The 13,642-nt window shown below is 47.5% G+C and overlaps 1 protein-coding gene across 1 annotated transcript in view; it reads left to right on the forward strand.

Annotated features, from left to right (window-relative positions):
• The window catches only part of LOC103915116 (alpha-2-macroglobulin-like protein 1), a 24,255-nt gene extending 11,050 nt beyond the window's left edge, over positions 1-13,205 (forward strand). The window contains exons 17-32 of the mRNA XM_009321875.1: positions 476-623; positions 1,096-1,213; positions 2,506-2,731; positions 2,852-2,978; positions 3,255-3,376; positions 3,849-3,903; positions 4,599-4,682; positions 5,080-5,260; positions 6,239-6,309; positions 10,544-10,761; positions 10,944-11,159; positions 11,665-11,789; positions 12,177-12,267; positions 12,688-12,756; positions 12,979-13,081; positions 13,165-13,205. Coding sequence (XP_009320150.1) covers positions 476-623; positions 1,096-1,213; positions 2,506-2,731; positions 2,852-2,978; positions 3,255-3,376; positions 3,849-3,903; positions 4,599-4,682; positions 5,080-5,260; positions 6,239-6,309; positions 10,544-10,761; positions 10,944-11,159; positions 11,665-11,789; positions 12,177-12,267; positions 12,688-12,756; positions 12,979-13,081; positions 13,165-13,205 — 1,995 coding nt within the window. The remainder of the gene's footprint in view (positions 1-475; positions 624-1,095; positions 1,214-2,505; positions 2,732-2,851; positions 2,979-3,254; positions 3,377-3,848; positions 3,904-4,598; positions 4,683-5,079; positions 5,261-6,238; positions 6,310-10,543; positions 10,762-10,943; positions 11,160-11,664; positions 11,790-12,176; positions 12,268-12,687; positions 12,757-12,978; positions 13,082-13,164) is intronic.
• Positions 13,206-13,642: the final 437 nt, after the last annotated feature.

Below are 13,642 nucleotides of genomic sequence, written 5' to 3' on the forward strand. Positions count from 1 at the left end.
TACAGACAGTATGGGGAACAGGTCCAGTTTAGGCCCTTGTAACTCACTTGTTACTTGAATAAGTAACTTGAAATTGTTGACCAAGAAGAAATTGTTTTGTGGTTACTGCACTCTGGTTGTGTGATTCAGGATGCCAAGGATGATTGGTTACTTTAATTGGATTTCACATAGTATGTTTAATCTCCACAGCATGAACAATTGCACTCTGCAGGCTGAGAAGGCATAGTACCTAAATGATCATGTGTTTGAAAAAACATAAATTTGGCTGACTCAGGCCAGATGAATTAGCTCAGAAGACCTTGTTTGCCCATTGTTGAGAAACTGAATAATTCCCTCTTAAAATGAAGCAAAAGCACACTTTGCCAAGCCAGAGGACAGCTAAGTCCTCACTGTGTGAGGGGACAAAAAGGCACAGAGTAGAAAGCAGAGAGGAGAGGACAAGCTTCTGGTGCATCAGTTCTTTTTTTTCCTACAGGAAATGGGGCTGAAAATTATGTCCAACACTAATATCAGGAAACCCAGAGTGTGTCCAACCACTCCATCAACAACTATGCTGCAGGAAACAGCAATGTTTACTTCCAGGCCCATGTTGATGTTTGCCCAGCCCCATAAAGCATATAACAGTAAGCATTTGCCAACTGTTTCTTCTTACATGGGATGCTCAGTCTTTCAGGTGAAAACAATCCTGGGTTTGTTTTCAGTACTGCTAAGAGGCAGTACTTGCTGTAATTGCAAATGGAGGAGCAAGAGCGTTCCCTGGCTCTAAACCTGTTGTGCTAGTGTGAGGCTGCCTGGGGCTCACGGCTTCTGGCTCTGAAATGTTAGTGAGCTGTCTGGATCCCAAGTCTTATCTCTGAGGTGAGGGAATGGTTACCCTTCCTTCCCTTGGTGCCTACAAATGCAAGTAAGGCCCATAGCACCTCTGTTGTTTGAAATGAGGCAAGAGATTTTAAAATTTGGGATAGCACCTTCTGGTCCAGTGCTGTGCTTCCCAAGAGCTGACTGGATGACCTGCAGCCTGAGCTGTGCTGGAGCCCCTTTGCTCTAAACCAGGGCATGAGGACCCTGCGGTGACTGGGTCTTTGTTATTTCCAGCAGAGCATCTGACAACATCTACCTATCAGCCCACTATGTTTTCACCTCTTTCTTCAGCTGAAGAGAAAGTACACAAGCATTTCCCCGAAACCTGGATATGGGATTTGTATTCTGTGGGGTGAGTAAACTGAGCAGTGGGGGTCTAGTCTGGGTGGCTTAGTGTGACTGGGAATGGCAGCAGATACAACTGGGTTTAGAGGAAGATGTCTAAGGACATATGTCATGGGGCTCATACCTGTCAGGCTGTTTCTCATCGGAGCTGATGTCTGCACTGAATGCATTTTCCGGTACTAGATGATCATACAGAAGTACTGTCCATCCATGGGAGGTGGCTGGCATGGGAAGATAGGAAAGCAAGTTTGGTGCAGCAAAACAGCTTAGTTTACTGCCTGCACTCTGCTTGTGGTAGCCCTGTGGGCTGGCATTTCCCTAACTGTGCTCACAGGATGTATCCTGGGACGCAGGGAAAGCTGATCTCCACAGAAGTCCTTCACAGGACTGGGAGTTGTGTTCTGTGAGAGAGACTCAGTGAGTACACGGGTGTCTGCTGGGGGAGCTTTTGGAGATTTTTCATCTCTGACTTTAAGAATTTCTTGTCTGGTGTCTGGAGACTGGAGTCTGCTCAGGCCAGATGCCCCCATATCTGCCCTCTCCCACCTCCACTGTCCTTCCAGCTACATCCATCTCTTCACTCCCTACCAGCAGATATCTCCTATGTGATTTATCCGCCAGCCTGATCTGAGCAACCAAAGATCTCTATGTTGTATGTGTTGCCTTCCTGTACGTGCCTGGCAAAAGTGAATGTCTCCAGTTATTGGAGTCAAATAATATCATTAGCTTTAGCTAGGGTTGTTTTTATGTCTGCTGTGGTAGCAGCCACAGAACAGTCTGCTGCTCTCAGAAGTTGTGATGTGGGCACAAGCCAAGTCTCTGCCCTGTCTTCGTGTTTGACTTTAAGCTGTCAGTGTCTCACAGGAAGGTGAATGGCTGGATCTGTATCTTCTGCTAGGTTCTACTGAAGTTGAGCCAGTTTTGTTGCTCTTCTGGTGTCTGGTTCTCCATCCCTAGGCCAAGAAGAATAAAACTGCTGACATCTGTAAAGCATTTTTAGATGTGCAAAGGGCAAGCACTGGCACTGTCTGATAAAAGCACTGAATGTGATTGATGGCATCTTGCAGCCATGTAACCTATTGTCAAAAATGTTCTGTTGATATAAGCATCTGAGGCAGGGGTCCCTACTTCTACAAGGACCTGCTTGTAATCCTACAAGGGCTACAAGTTCAGCAGAGGTTAGGGGTTAGGCTGAGGTTAGGGGATGGGGTGCACTGGAGAGAATGGCACAGACCAGGTCACCTGGTGCTGTGTACAGCAAGATTCAGTTAAATGCTTCTGTTGCTGTCTACTTCTCAGTCCCAGTGGGAACAAGAATGTCACTGTCACTGTGCCTAACACCATCACAGAATGGAAAGCAGCGATGTTCTGCACAGGACGTAATGGCTTTGGACTTGCTCCAACCTCCAGCCTGCTTGTTTTCAAGCCCTTTCTTGTGGAGCTCACACTGCCATCTTCTGTGATCCAGGGTGAGACATTCATCTTGAAGGCCACAGTCCTCAATTACCTGCAGCAGTGCATGAAGGTAGGCGAGTCCTGATAGGCTCTGCAAGAAAAGCAGGGTATGGGTAGGTAGGAGATGGCTGAAATCTATGGCCTGTGATGTTTATCTTGCTACCACTTGCCATCCCTGCTGCCCCTTCAGATCCAAGTGACCCTGGAGGAGTTTGCACACTTCCAGCTGAAGCCATGCAAAGGCTGTGTCTACAGCAGCTGCTTATGTGCCAATGAAGCTAAGACCTTTCAGTGGAGTGTCACAGCTGAGCAACTGGGTGAGAAGAACAGGGAGGTGGGGTGGTGGAACTGGGAAGACATGGGACCAAGGTGGGGATGTTTTGTAAGAGCTGACATGGAGTGAGGAGTTGTTTGTCCTGTTAACCAGAGAGTACTTGTTTGCATTCATCCTAAGGTGAATTACTCGCAAGTGTGTGCTAGGAGGTACAGAATCATATAGGGCTCTGATCCAATTTTTTGTTTTCAACAGGTGACTTCTATTGTATTAATGGGAAGTACTTCCTCAGATGATGTTTTATGTGTGTTATTTTCAGGGCTCATGAACATCACCCTCAGCACAGAGGCTGTGGCCACCAAGGAGCTCTGTGGTGAAGAGATACCATTTGTCCCAAACCAAGGACAGAAAGACATGATCACCAAACTCCTTCTAGTCCGGGTCAGACAAGCTCTTCTATTACCTAGACCTAAAAGTGGGCTTTGTGCAATTCCCAGGTTTTGTGCAGGGTGATTTTGGGAGTTACCTCTTGCTATTAAAGGTGTGTAATTAGAATCTCAGGGCCTGAGCTGGGCCCAACCATGAGGGCTGATGGATGTGAGAGGTAGAGGGGTATCCTCCACTTCATACCATGGAAAACTGTTTTATGTCCTTGCTCCTGAGCTCTCTGCTGAATCTTACAGCATCAGTTTCACAGACATTCAGAAGTTACGATATTCTGAAAATGCGTGCTGTTTTCTTATCTGAAATGAAAATGATTGATAATAATTTACGTTTTTATGTGCTAATGATGTTACTCCAACTGGCTCTCCAGCCTGAACCAGGCTTTTGTCCATATCTATTTCTAATCCACTTGTAATCCTGTTTCTCTCCTGTGTGCTCATTATAATGCTACTTTTATGTGCTTCAACAGCCAGAGGGAGTGTTGGTAGAAAAGGCTCGCAGCTCCATCCTGTGTCCCAAAAAAGGTAGAGAGATTGTTTTCTTCTTTACCCTGTTCATCTCCCCCTTCCTGCCTAACCACCTCCTGGGTCTTTCCACTTGTTGAAATATTTTCTCTGTCAACATGACCAAGCTACAGAAGCATACTCTAATTGTGGTGCCAGCTAGAGCTTCCCCTGGCTAAGGATGTGCGCAGGTCCAATCTTTTAGCATCAACATCCCTGATACTAATGTGATAGCTTGAGGCCTTTTTCACCTGTGGTAATAAAACCAGACTACTGAACATGGCGAGGCTGGAGGACATGACTTAGGATTGCTGCTCCTGTCTTGAATTTTATGGTGTGTGACGGGGCCATTAGCAGATTTTGAGAGCACAAGGCGCATTAAGAAGATATACCTGCAACTGAAATCTGAAACGAGATGGAGTAATTTATGTAAAGAAAAGCAGGAAGGTGGCTTTGACCACAGAGGGTTTCCAGGAGAAGATCGTCTCAACCTCTTTAGAAGGAAGGCTGTTAGGATAGCGCAGTCACAATGAGGTTGGTGAAGGGAGTTGAGGGTGGAATGGGACAGGGTTTTTGAGGTGATCTGCAACCTCTGCGACAGGAAAATGGGATGTTAGCGCAGAACAGTCTCAAACAGTCTCTGGGAATTTTGAAGGCTGTTTTCATCAGAATCTCTTTCTTTGTGTCCTCCTTACACCTTACCCTGCTGGTGACAGGGAATCCAGCACAGGAGTCTGTATCCCTGATGTTGCCTCTAAATGTGGTTGAAGGTTCAGTCAGAGCCACCGTCTCGGTCACCGGTAAGGAATTCAACTATGATAATACCTTTCCAAATCCGATATCTCTGAGTTTAGCCCTAGGAAAGCCCAAACCCAGAATGCCCCACACCCTTTCTGAGGTTTTCGAGGCTCCACTGCCTTGTTCTTCCCATGTGTGTGGCTGTGTTTCCTCGTTTCAGATAACCTAAAACACTCAGCAAGGGAGAGGGTGTTCTGTTTACAGGCTTCCCCTGCCAGCATAGGAATGTATACAGCCCATATGGAGGGCACAGTGGAACTGATAAGCTGGCTGGGCAGAGGTGCCCCCACACTGCTGTGCTGGGGCTATCTTGCCTGTTGCACTGCTGGGAACGGGTCACAGGTGAATCCCCAAACCTCCTGCCCAGGAGGTGGTTAGAGTGCCTATGCTCTGTTCCAGGTGACCTCATGGGGACAGCACTGCAGAACCTGGACCACCTGGTGCAGATGCCCCACGGCTGTGGGGAGCAGAACATGGTGCTGTTTGCCCCCATTGTCTATGTGCTGCAGTACCTGGAGAAGACGAGGCAGCTGACCCCTGAGATCAAGGAGAGGGCAACAGGATTCCTGCGCAATGGCAAGTACAACAGACCCCCCCTTGCTCTTCTGCCTTCCACTGTGCCCAACCTAACAATGGTTGCCTACTCCCCTTCCCCCCAAGAGCACTCAACCACTTATAATGTTAACACCGCCCCATTCCCTGCCCAGTGATCTCACTGCAAATACCATTCTGAGCACTAATGTCCTGTCCTGCTTCCCAGGGTACCAGATACAACTGCAGTATCAACACCCTGATGGTTCCTACAGTGAATTTGGTACCAAGGATGAGTATGGTAATACTTGGTAAGCTCTGCGCTCTCTCCTTGCTGTCTACCTGCTGTCTGACAGCCTGGAGGTGGGCAGCTTTCTGCTTCCAACACTGAATCCTTTCCGTCCTATTGGACCCAAAGTGTTCCAGACGCTTTCTGGGGTAGGGCATCCCAGGGTAATGCAACTGTCCTTGGACCAGCAAATAAGGAATAGCAGAACAATAGGTGAGGAGAGACCCACCAGTTTCAAACTCCCACTTTTTTTCTTTTTCCTCAACTTCTGCTTAGATTCTTTCTTTCCACTCATTCTTCCCTCTCTCTCATTCACTCCATCTCTTTCTGCTTCTCTCTTCCCTCTCTCATGCCTTTTTTTCTGTTCTCTCCCCAACCAGGCTGACTGCATTTGTGGTTAAATGCTTTGTCCAAGCCAAGCCATACATTTTCCTGGACAACAGGACCATCCAAGCCGCTCTCACCTGGCTGGAGTTCCACCAGCTTCCTAACGGCTGCTTCAGAAATGTGGGCCAACTTTTCCACACAGCCATGAAGGTAGGAGCCAGAGCACCTTGAAGGACAACTCAAAGCAGTTCTTGCCAAGTGTACTGGTAATTGTTTAGTTCACTTTCCTGTATTGTTCTGCTTTCTTGCGTGGGGGCAAGCCAGGGATAGGTGGGACCTTTACTGAAAAGCTTCAGGTCTTTGTGTATTAACTTTCCCAGCTTTTTGGATGTTTATACTTTTTGTAGGGAGGTGTGGATGGAGAAGTCCCCTTGGCTGCCTACATCACTGCTGCGTACTTGGAGGCAGGAGAGATGCCAGAGGTAACTATTGGGATTCTTTGCCATGCTCTTGCCTTAAGATCTGAATCCTGAAGAGCTTAGTGGTGTCACTGAGGCAGGCAACAGAGCGTCTTGGAGAGGCTTGTGGACAAAGTAATAGGGTGGGGGAGGAAGAACTTATCACTTCTCAGGAAAAAGCCTCAACTATCCCTTGAGGAGGACATCTCTGGCAGGGGAGAAGGTGAGGTTAGACTACAGGGAGCCATTGGAGTTCATGGCTAGATACTGTGCCCATTTCCCAGACTTTGGCTGCTTGTTCCTGCTCCCCTCCCCCCATTCTCCCACCCTCTTGCTACCCTTTGTACTATACACAGCTGAGAGCTAGTGGTGAGTTGTTAGGGAGGAGAGGTTGGTGTAGCTGCTCCCACAGTCAAGTAAATAGCCATAATGACATTTTTAATGTGTTTTAGCTTCCTAGAAAGTGGAACTCTGGGAAAGGAGTGCTGTAGGGAGATACATGTTGTGAAGCAGGGCAGTTGGAATTGCATACCTAAGTAACAACAAACAGGAATTCTTACAAGTGCTAAAGATCATAACTAATTACTCTATAGTACTGGCAGTTAAAAAAATATAGACACCTTGATGGAGAAATGCTATTGCTATAGACTTTGAGAAGCAAAATTCTCTGGAAATAAGAAAAGTAAGTGAAAGAGCAGTGCTTTTCATTGCAACTGAAAGCAATGGGCTTAGGGAAAAAAGCGAGAGACGGGAATTAACCAACCTTCTTTCTGGCAACAGATGTCTTTGAGGTCACCTTTTCTCACCATAAGGACAATTAAGTGTTGGAGCAGGTTGCCTAGAGAGGTTTAGTTGTCTCCATCACTGGAGGTTTTCAAGACCTAAATGGATAAAACCCTGAGCAACCTGGTCTGATCTCTTAGCTAACCCTGCTTTGAACAGGAGGTTGGATTAGAGACCTTCTGAGGTCCCTCCCAATCTGAATTATTCTATCACTTGGTAATTCTATGAACTATCTGAGTTTTGGCTGACTTTCGTGGAGGAGGCTTTTCACAAAACTGGATGACAAATATTTGACACATACTGTGCTCTGCAGCAGAATGAAACAAAAGGACAAGGACCTTCATCCTGGTAGAAAATTAACGACGAGTTTGTTGTAGGCTTAAGAACCAGTTTGTCATTTGGGAAGGAAAGCAAAGAGTTGCTGAGAAGAGACCAGACTGCCCCAAATCCATGAGTAAAATCCTGAAAGGGAGACAAACAGGACCTCAAAGCAATTTGCATGATGAGCTAGTGGAAGCCACTCCATCCTGAATGAATCCACAGAGGGTGACTTAGTGCTCTGATAGTGGTGATAGAAAATCTGGGCTACCACAACGTAGGAGACCTCATGGAATTCCTCATACTCCAGAGAAGATGACAACAGTATTATTAGCTCAGAAAGGATTGTCCATGGAGTGAGGAATGCTTTGTTGCAGAAGCAGATTTGTTGATGTGAAAGTAACCAGTTATTCAATTGGACATACATGCATAAACCATTGTTTCTAAAAAAAAATGGTCGTGACAATGAAAGACACTCAAAAGTATCAACAAATAAGTAAAAATACAAGTCTCACAGTAGTTATCCTAGCCCCAGTGAAGGAATTTGCTGAGTAGGTCTGTGAGCAGATGAAGTGGGAAACACAAAGCTTGCCATAGCACCCAGGAAAAGTGTCCCTGAGTGGGACAAAATGCTTTTACGAAGAATACACAATCACTGGAGGTCAAAATTCTGAGAAAGAGTTTGAGGATGTCCTGCAAGAGCTAATGCACTCAAGATGTTCAGAACAGATCCTACTTTCCCTTACAAGCATACCTAAAAGGCTCATGAAAGTCGTTAGGGGTTAAAATGCAGGGAAAAGGTTGGAGATATTTTACACTGTCCTGAATGAACTGGTATTAAAGCATGGTTTGTATGACAAAAAGTCTAGGCAGATACAAACAGCCCTCTACCCCCACTCTGTGTTGGAAATTGATCTGTTGGAACAAAACAGGTTGTTTACGTTGACTGCAGAAACAAATGGCATGTTGTAGAGGAGCAGTTTCTTAGCTGGCACGTGACTGCTCCCAGGGAAGCTAAATGCTTCTGTACAGTATGCCCTTAGGACTGCTATTGTCAATACCAGGATGAGCACAGTAGGTGTGAAAACACTTTCAGTAGAGTGGCACTCTTAGTTCTTGTGTTAATTTCATCAGAAGACACCAGAGCCAGATGGGTTATAATACATGTCAGACTGTTCCTAGACAAGGTATTAAGATGTATGATAACAGGCAGCGCTCCACAGGTGGTAGAAAATACATCAAGTGTTTTCACTTCAAGTTTGGTAGTTGTACAAACACTAGTGCCTCCATTTTAATTGTCTGGGAAAGTGAGAGATTTAAGAAGGAAAAGGAATAATAAAGGAGCCGCTGAACAAATTCATGAATGTGATGTAATTCCTACTTAGGTCTATTCAGTTACAGAATACAAAGGCTACTGTGCTGCTTGCAGTTATTATATTTGTTATATTTAAGGGCAAATAGAAAAGTAGGACTTTTGAAATGATGGGAGCTTAGCTTACCGCTTCTGCTGGGCTTTAACAAGAGAGAGCAACCAAAAAGCATCAGTTGGATCCTGGGAACTTTTGGTACTCCACGAGTAGATACTATGAGCATTTCTGAAAATTGGTGGCTGCATCCAGCAATACTACTCCACCATCTAGAGAGCACAAAGATGCTAGAAGGCAAAGAGGTGAGGAGCATGTCACATGTCAGAATAAATCTTAATGTAGCCCTTGTGTGATCCTTACTGTACTTAACCAAGAGGCCACTGGAAGAGGGGAAACCATGAAGCGCTGTAGATGCACACATATGGGACAGGCAACCACTGCGAGCCTTTGGCTCATGTTTGGAATAGCATAGCTGAATGCTGGAATACAATGCTGCTGAGACCAGTGGGTTTGCTGCCTCCTGCCAACAGCAGTACTGGTGTTCCAAGGGAAACTGGAAATCCCAGTGACCTTGTAAGGCACTGTAGAGCTGAACTGAACACAGTAATCTTGGTCAGCAGGCTGGGTGTAAGCATTTGCAATTGTGCGTTGTTGCTCTTGTGTTCGGACTTGGAAAGTAAGACGCGGTGGTGTTATTCCAGCAGTAAGGCATTCATTTCACTGAGAGAGCACTGCTGAAACCCTTGACGAGCTCAGGGGGGTCTGTCAAGCACCATGCACCAAGGGCTGGAGACACTGCTTACTGGTGCTGCGCTGCAAAGAGAAGAGCGCAGGCTCAAGTGCAGAGACACCTGGGGGAATGTATGGGGTGCTTTCTGTGCCAGCATATGCTAATGCATCCTTCTGCTCGTGTACCTCAGTGTTTGCCTTCCTCACATGTGTTTGCGTGTGACCAACACCCATGTAACTCTTCTCTGTAGAGTACAGTGGTGCGCAAGGCTCTGGGCTGCATCGCTCCTTCCCTTCCCAATGCTGCCAGCACTTACACCCAGGCCCTGCTGGCCTACACCTTCGCCCTGGCTAAGGACTCTCAACGCACACAAAAGCTACTTGATATGCTTGATCGAAAGGCAATCAGAGCAGGTATGGGAACCTCAGTGCCAGGTGAACATCAGAGAAGGGACAAGTGATCTTTTTGAGCCCTTGGTTACATGCAACCTGGAAGGACCATAGCCTTACCCTTTAGGTCCTTCATCAAAGAGAGTTTTTAGACAGCCGGTCTACAAACTCAAGGTATGTGCTGGCAATACTGTGGTGTGGGTGCTGATCTCCTTCAAGCCTCTCATCCTTTTCTGGTACCCAAAGTGGAGGTTGGGCTCTGAGAGAAGTGGGCTTTCTTATGCAGGACTGCAAAGTGCCAGAGAGGGAAGCAAGCTGGCAAGCTGCCCTGCTTCTTGTTAGTCCCTGACCCCCAGGACTGGCTAGTGGGTAGCTAGCTAGTATCAGGTAGTTAGTGGACCTGGCAAACAGGATAATGGAGAAGTTGGATGCCTGGGAGGTACTGTGTATGCAGATTATTGGCATATTAGTTTTTGTGTATCACCTTGCTGTGTAATATGGAGTGTCGGGTATTGCAAAACACATGGGATTGCAGTTCACCCAATGATGTGATGACCCAGCCAAGAGTTATTTACTCAATGGTCTTTGCAGACACAAGGCACTGTGCCTCCTAGGCCTCCGGATTTCTCTCCTGACATCCCTCAATGTGATCTACTCCCTTCCTTTCCCAGGTGGGCAGATCCACTGGAGTCAGACCTCATCCAAGCCCAGACCCAGCACCAGCCCTTGGTCACAGCCACTCTCTGTGGATGTGGAGTTGACGGCCTATGTTCTCATGGCCCTGCTCTCCAAGCCAAATGTCACAGGGTCTGATCTCACCACAGCCTCTTGCATCGTGGCCTGGCTCACCAGGCAGCAGAATGCCTATGGAGGGTTTGCCTCAACACAGGTAACTTGTGGCCAGGGAAGGGGATGTTGCTTGAGAAAGAACCTCTGCACAGTCTGTGCACAATTTATGCACGTGTGAATGCTTTGAGGAGAGGAGCCCTTGTATATGGAGGTCCTCAGGACAGCGCATTCAAGTGTCTTTGGGTCTCAGAGCTGCAGATGTCATTGTTTCTTCCTTTTCAGGACACAGTAGTCGCCTTGCAGGCCTTGGCTAAGTATGCAGCGCTGACGTACAGCACGAAAGGGGTTGCAGAAGTGAGGGTGAGGTCCCAGAGAGGCTTTGGGAGGAAGTTCCAAGTCTCCTACCAGAACCGGCTATTGGTGCAGGAGGCAGCACTGACAGAAGTGCCGGGAAAGTTCTTGGTGCAGGCCCATGGCAGCTGTTGTGTCTTTACCCGGGTAGGTTCCCACAGACCCTGCTGTGACAACCTTCTGCTCATCATCTTATCAAAAACAAACGTCTCCATTGCAGCTCTGTGCAAGGAAATGTGCATTAACTGGGCTTTAATCCCAGCCTGTTGCCAATGCAATAAACCTGTGTGCAGTAGGAGACTCAGAGACAGAATATGTCCAAATGTGAGGACAGTGATGCTTCCATGGCTCTCAGGGTATTGGAGGATGGAAATGTTGTATAGTGGTCCCACTACTGTGTGCCTGACTTGCACAGTCTCAAGGGGAAGGATGAGGAGAAGGAGCGCCAGCTGGAAGGATCATGGAAGGTGTCTGATCTGAGTGAGCTTTATTTTGGGTACTGGGATGAGCGTACTCACTGTGTATGGTTTATCCAATCACTGTCTGGGGTCCGTATCTTGAGGATTAGAGTAGTCAGTGGAAAAAAAGGTATGATAGATGATATTGAACTAATTATCCATGTCCTACTCTGTCTTTTTGTCTCTCGCTGCAGATGGTGCTGAGGTACAACACGCCCTCCCCACAGGTCTCCGCATCCTTTGCCTTGCAAGTGAAAACCGAGCCAGTCAATTGCACCGAGGATGATACACGCTCTGTTACTGTCTATGTCAATGTCAGGTGACTCTAAAGACACAGCTCCACTTGGGAAGGAAAGTCAGGCATGGCTGGAGAGCCAAGGGGTGCTTCTTGGCTGCAGTGGAGGCACCAGGCAGTTTCAGCAGAAGGTCCAGATGGAAGATGGAGAAGGAAAGATATAAGTGTCTCCAGGGAAGGGGAAATGTTTCTGAGGGCTTTGGTTCTTGCTAGGGAGAGGAGTGCAAGTAGTCATCTCAGACTGGGGATGCTCAGAGGAGTGCAGCCATCATCTGCCCCCTGTGAGAGGGAGCAGTGACTGCCTTGGCCCCAGTCCTGGCTGGACTGCCTGGCTCAGAGTCTTACACACAGGGTATGGTGGTGGAGGGAAGGGGAAGCTGGGAGAGACTCTCTTTTGATCTTCTCCCCCAGGTACACTGGGAAGAGATCCACTTCCAACATGGTGATCGTGGAGGTGTCCCTACTGTCTGGATTTGTCCTGGCTCCAGGATCTGGGATGTCTGTAAGAAGCCTGGAACAGGATGGTGGTGTGGCGTCAGTGGGACCATCCATGTCCAAGGAGAGGGGGAGGTTGCATAGGAACATGTTGCCTGTCTCTCTCTTGAGCAATCTCACCATCCCTTCCCCTCTGTCACACAACAAACATGAACACATACTGTCGGCTCTCTCTGTGCCTTGAGGATGGTGATCCTTCTGGCCCAATTTGCTCAGCATATCATTGACATCTAAGTAGCCTAGGTTCCTGTCCTTGGGTTTTGCGGGAGCTGAGTGGCCCTGCAGGGAGATCAGCCTGAAGGGCTAAGAGCCCAAAATAAGTTTGGAAGTGAGTGAATGAGAACCTGCCCACTCAAGCGTAGATAAACCTTGTTGGGATGTCTCACACTTGCACAACTAAATTGCTTCCTCTGCTCTCCTATCCTAGCTGCAGCATTGGCACCCTGTGAGAAGAACTGAGAAAACACAGGGAGGTGTTGCCATTTACTTGGACAAGGTGTGTGTGTGCTACTAGAGAAGCTGCAGGAGTGGAGGACAGTGGCAGAGTTGTGTGGGGAATCGAGGGCTGGGCTAGCAGAGCAGGATATTCACAATTCATCTTGAAGTCCTGCCTTTGACTCCACAGAGTTGTTATTGCCTATCATCAGTGGGATCAAATTTAGGTGAGGAATAAAAAGAACAGCTTGTAAGTGAAATGTCATTTGCTTTTCTTCCCCAGCTGAGCCATAAGTCTGAGACATATGTCCTGCATCTGGAGCGGGAGATTGGGGTGACCAACCTGAAGCCAGGCCATGTCAGGGTCTATGACTACTACCATCCAGGTGAGTGTGGAACCATGGGGTGCCAGGGTGTTTGCACTTTGCTCTATGCAAGGATAACTTAGGTCTTTCCTGTCCTGTTGCAGAGGAGCAGGCCCTGGCTGATTATAATGTCTTCTGCATCTGAGGTAGGTGTGAGTCCCTTCCTGAGCCCCTGTACAGCCCCCCTAGCAGCCTTGTCATGTTTCCTCTGCAACACAGCCACCTCTCTCTGTCGCAGAAGAACCCTGTGTATCTCTGATTCAGCATGTTCCCTTAATCTAGGACTATTATCTGGAATTCCCTAGGCCTCCAGGGACTTTAGTCTCTGCCCTCTGTTTTCTGGACTTTGTAATGTAGTCCTTGCTGGATTGGCCTGTAGGCAGGACATGAAGTGTTTAACATGTGGCCATGCTGTGAAGTCATGTGCATTTTCTGGGACTCTCTGCAGGGCTGTCTGGGCTGGTATAGTGCACGGGACTGCCTGCCAGCTGAGTGACAGTGCTTGTAGATGGTTTGTACTGTTCTGGAAGAACTTCCAAGCAGAATTCATGGTACTAGTTTCAGCTTACACTGTTTGGGTAT

Source organism: Pygoscelis adeliae, unplaced genomic scaffold, assembly GCF_000699105.1.
Source record: "Pygoscelis adeliae isolate BGI_AS28 unplaced genomic scaffold, ASM69910v1 Scaffold384, whole genome shotgun sequence".
Taxonomy (NCBI): Eukaryota; Metazoa; Chordata; class Aves; order Sphenisciformes; family Spheniscidae; genus Pygoscelis; species Pygoscelis adeliae.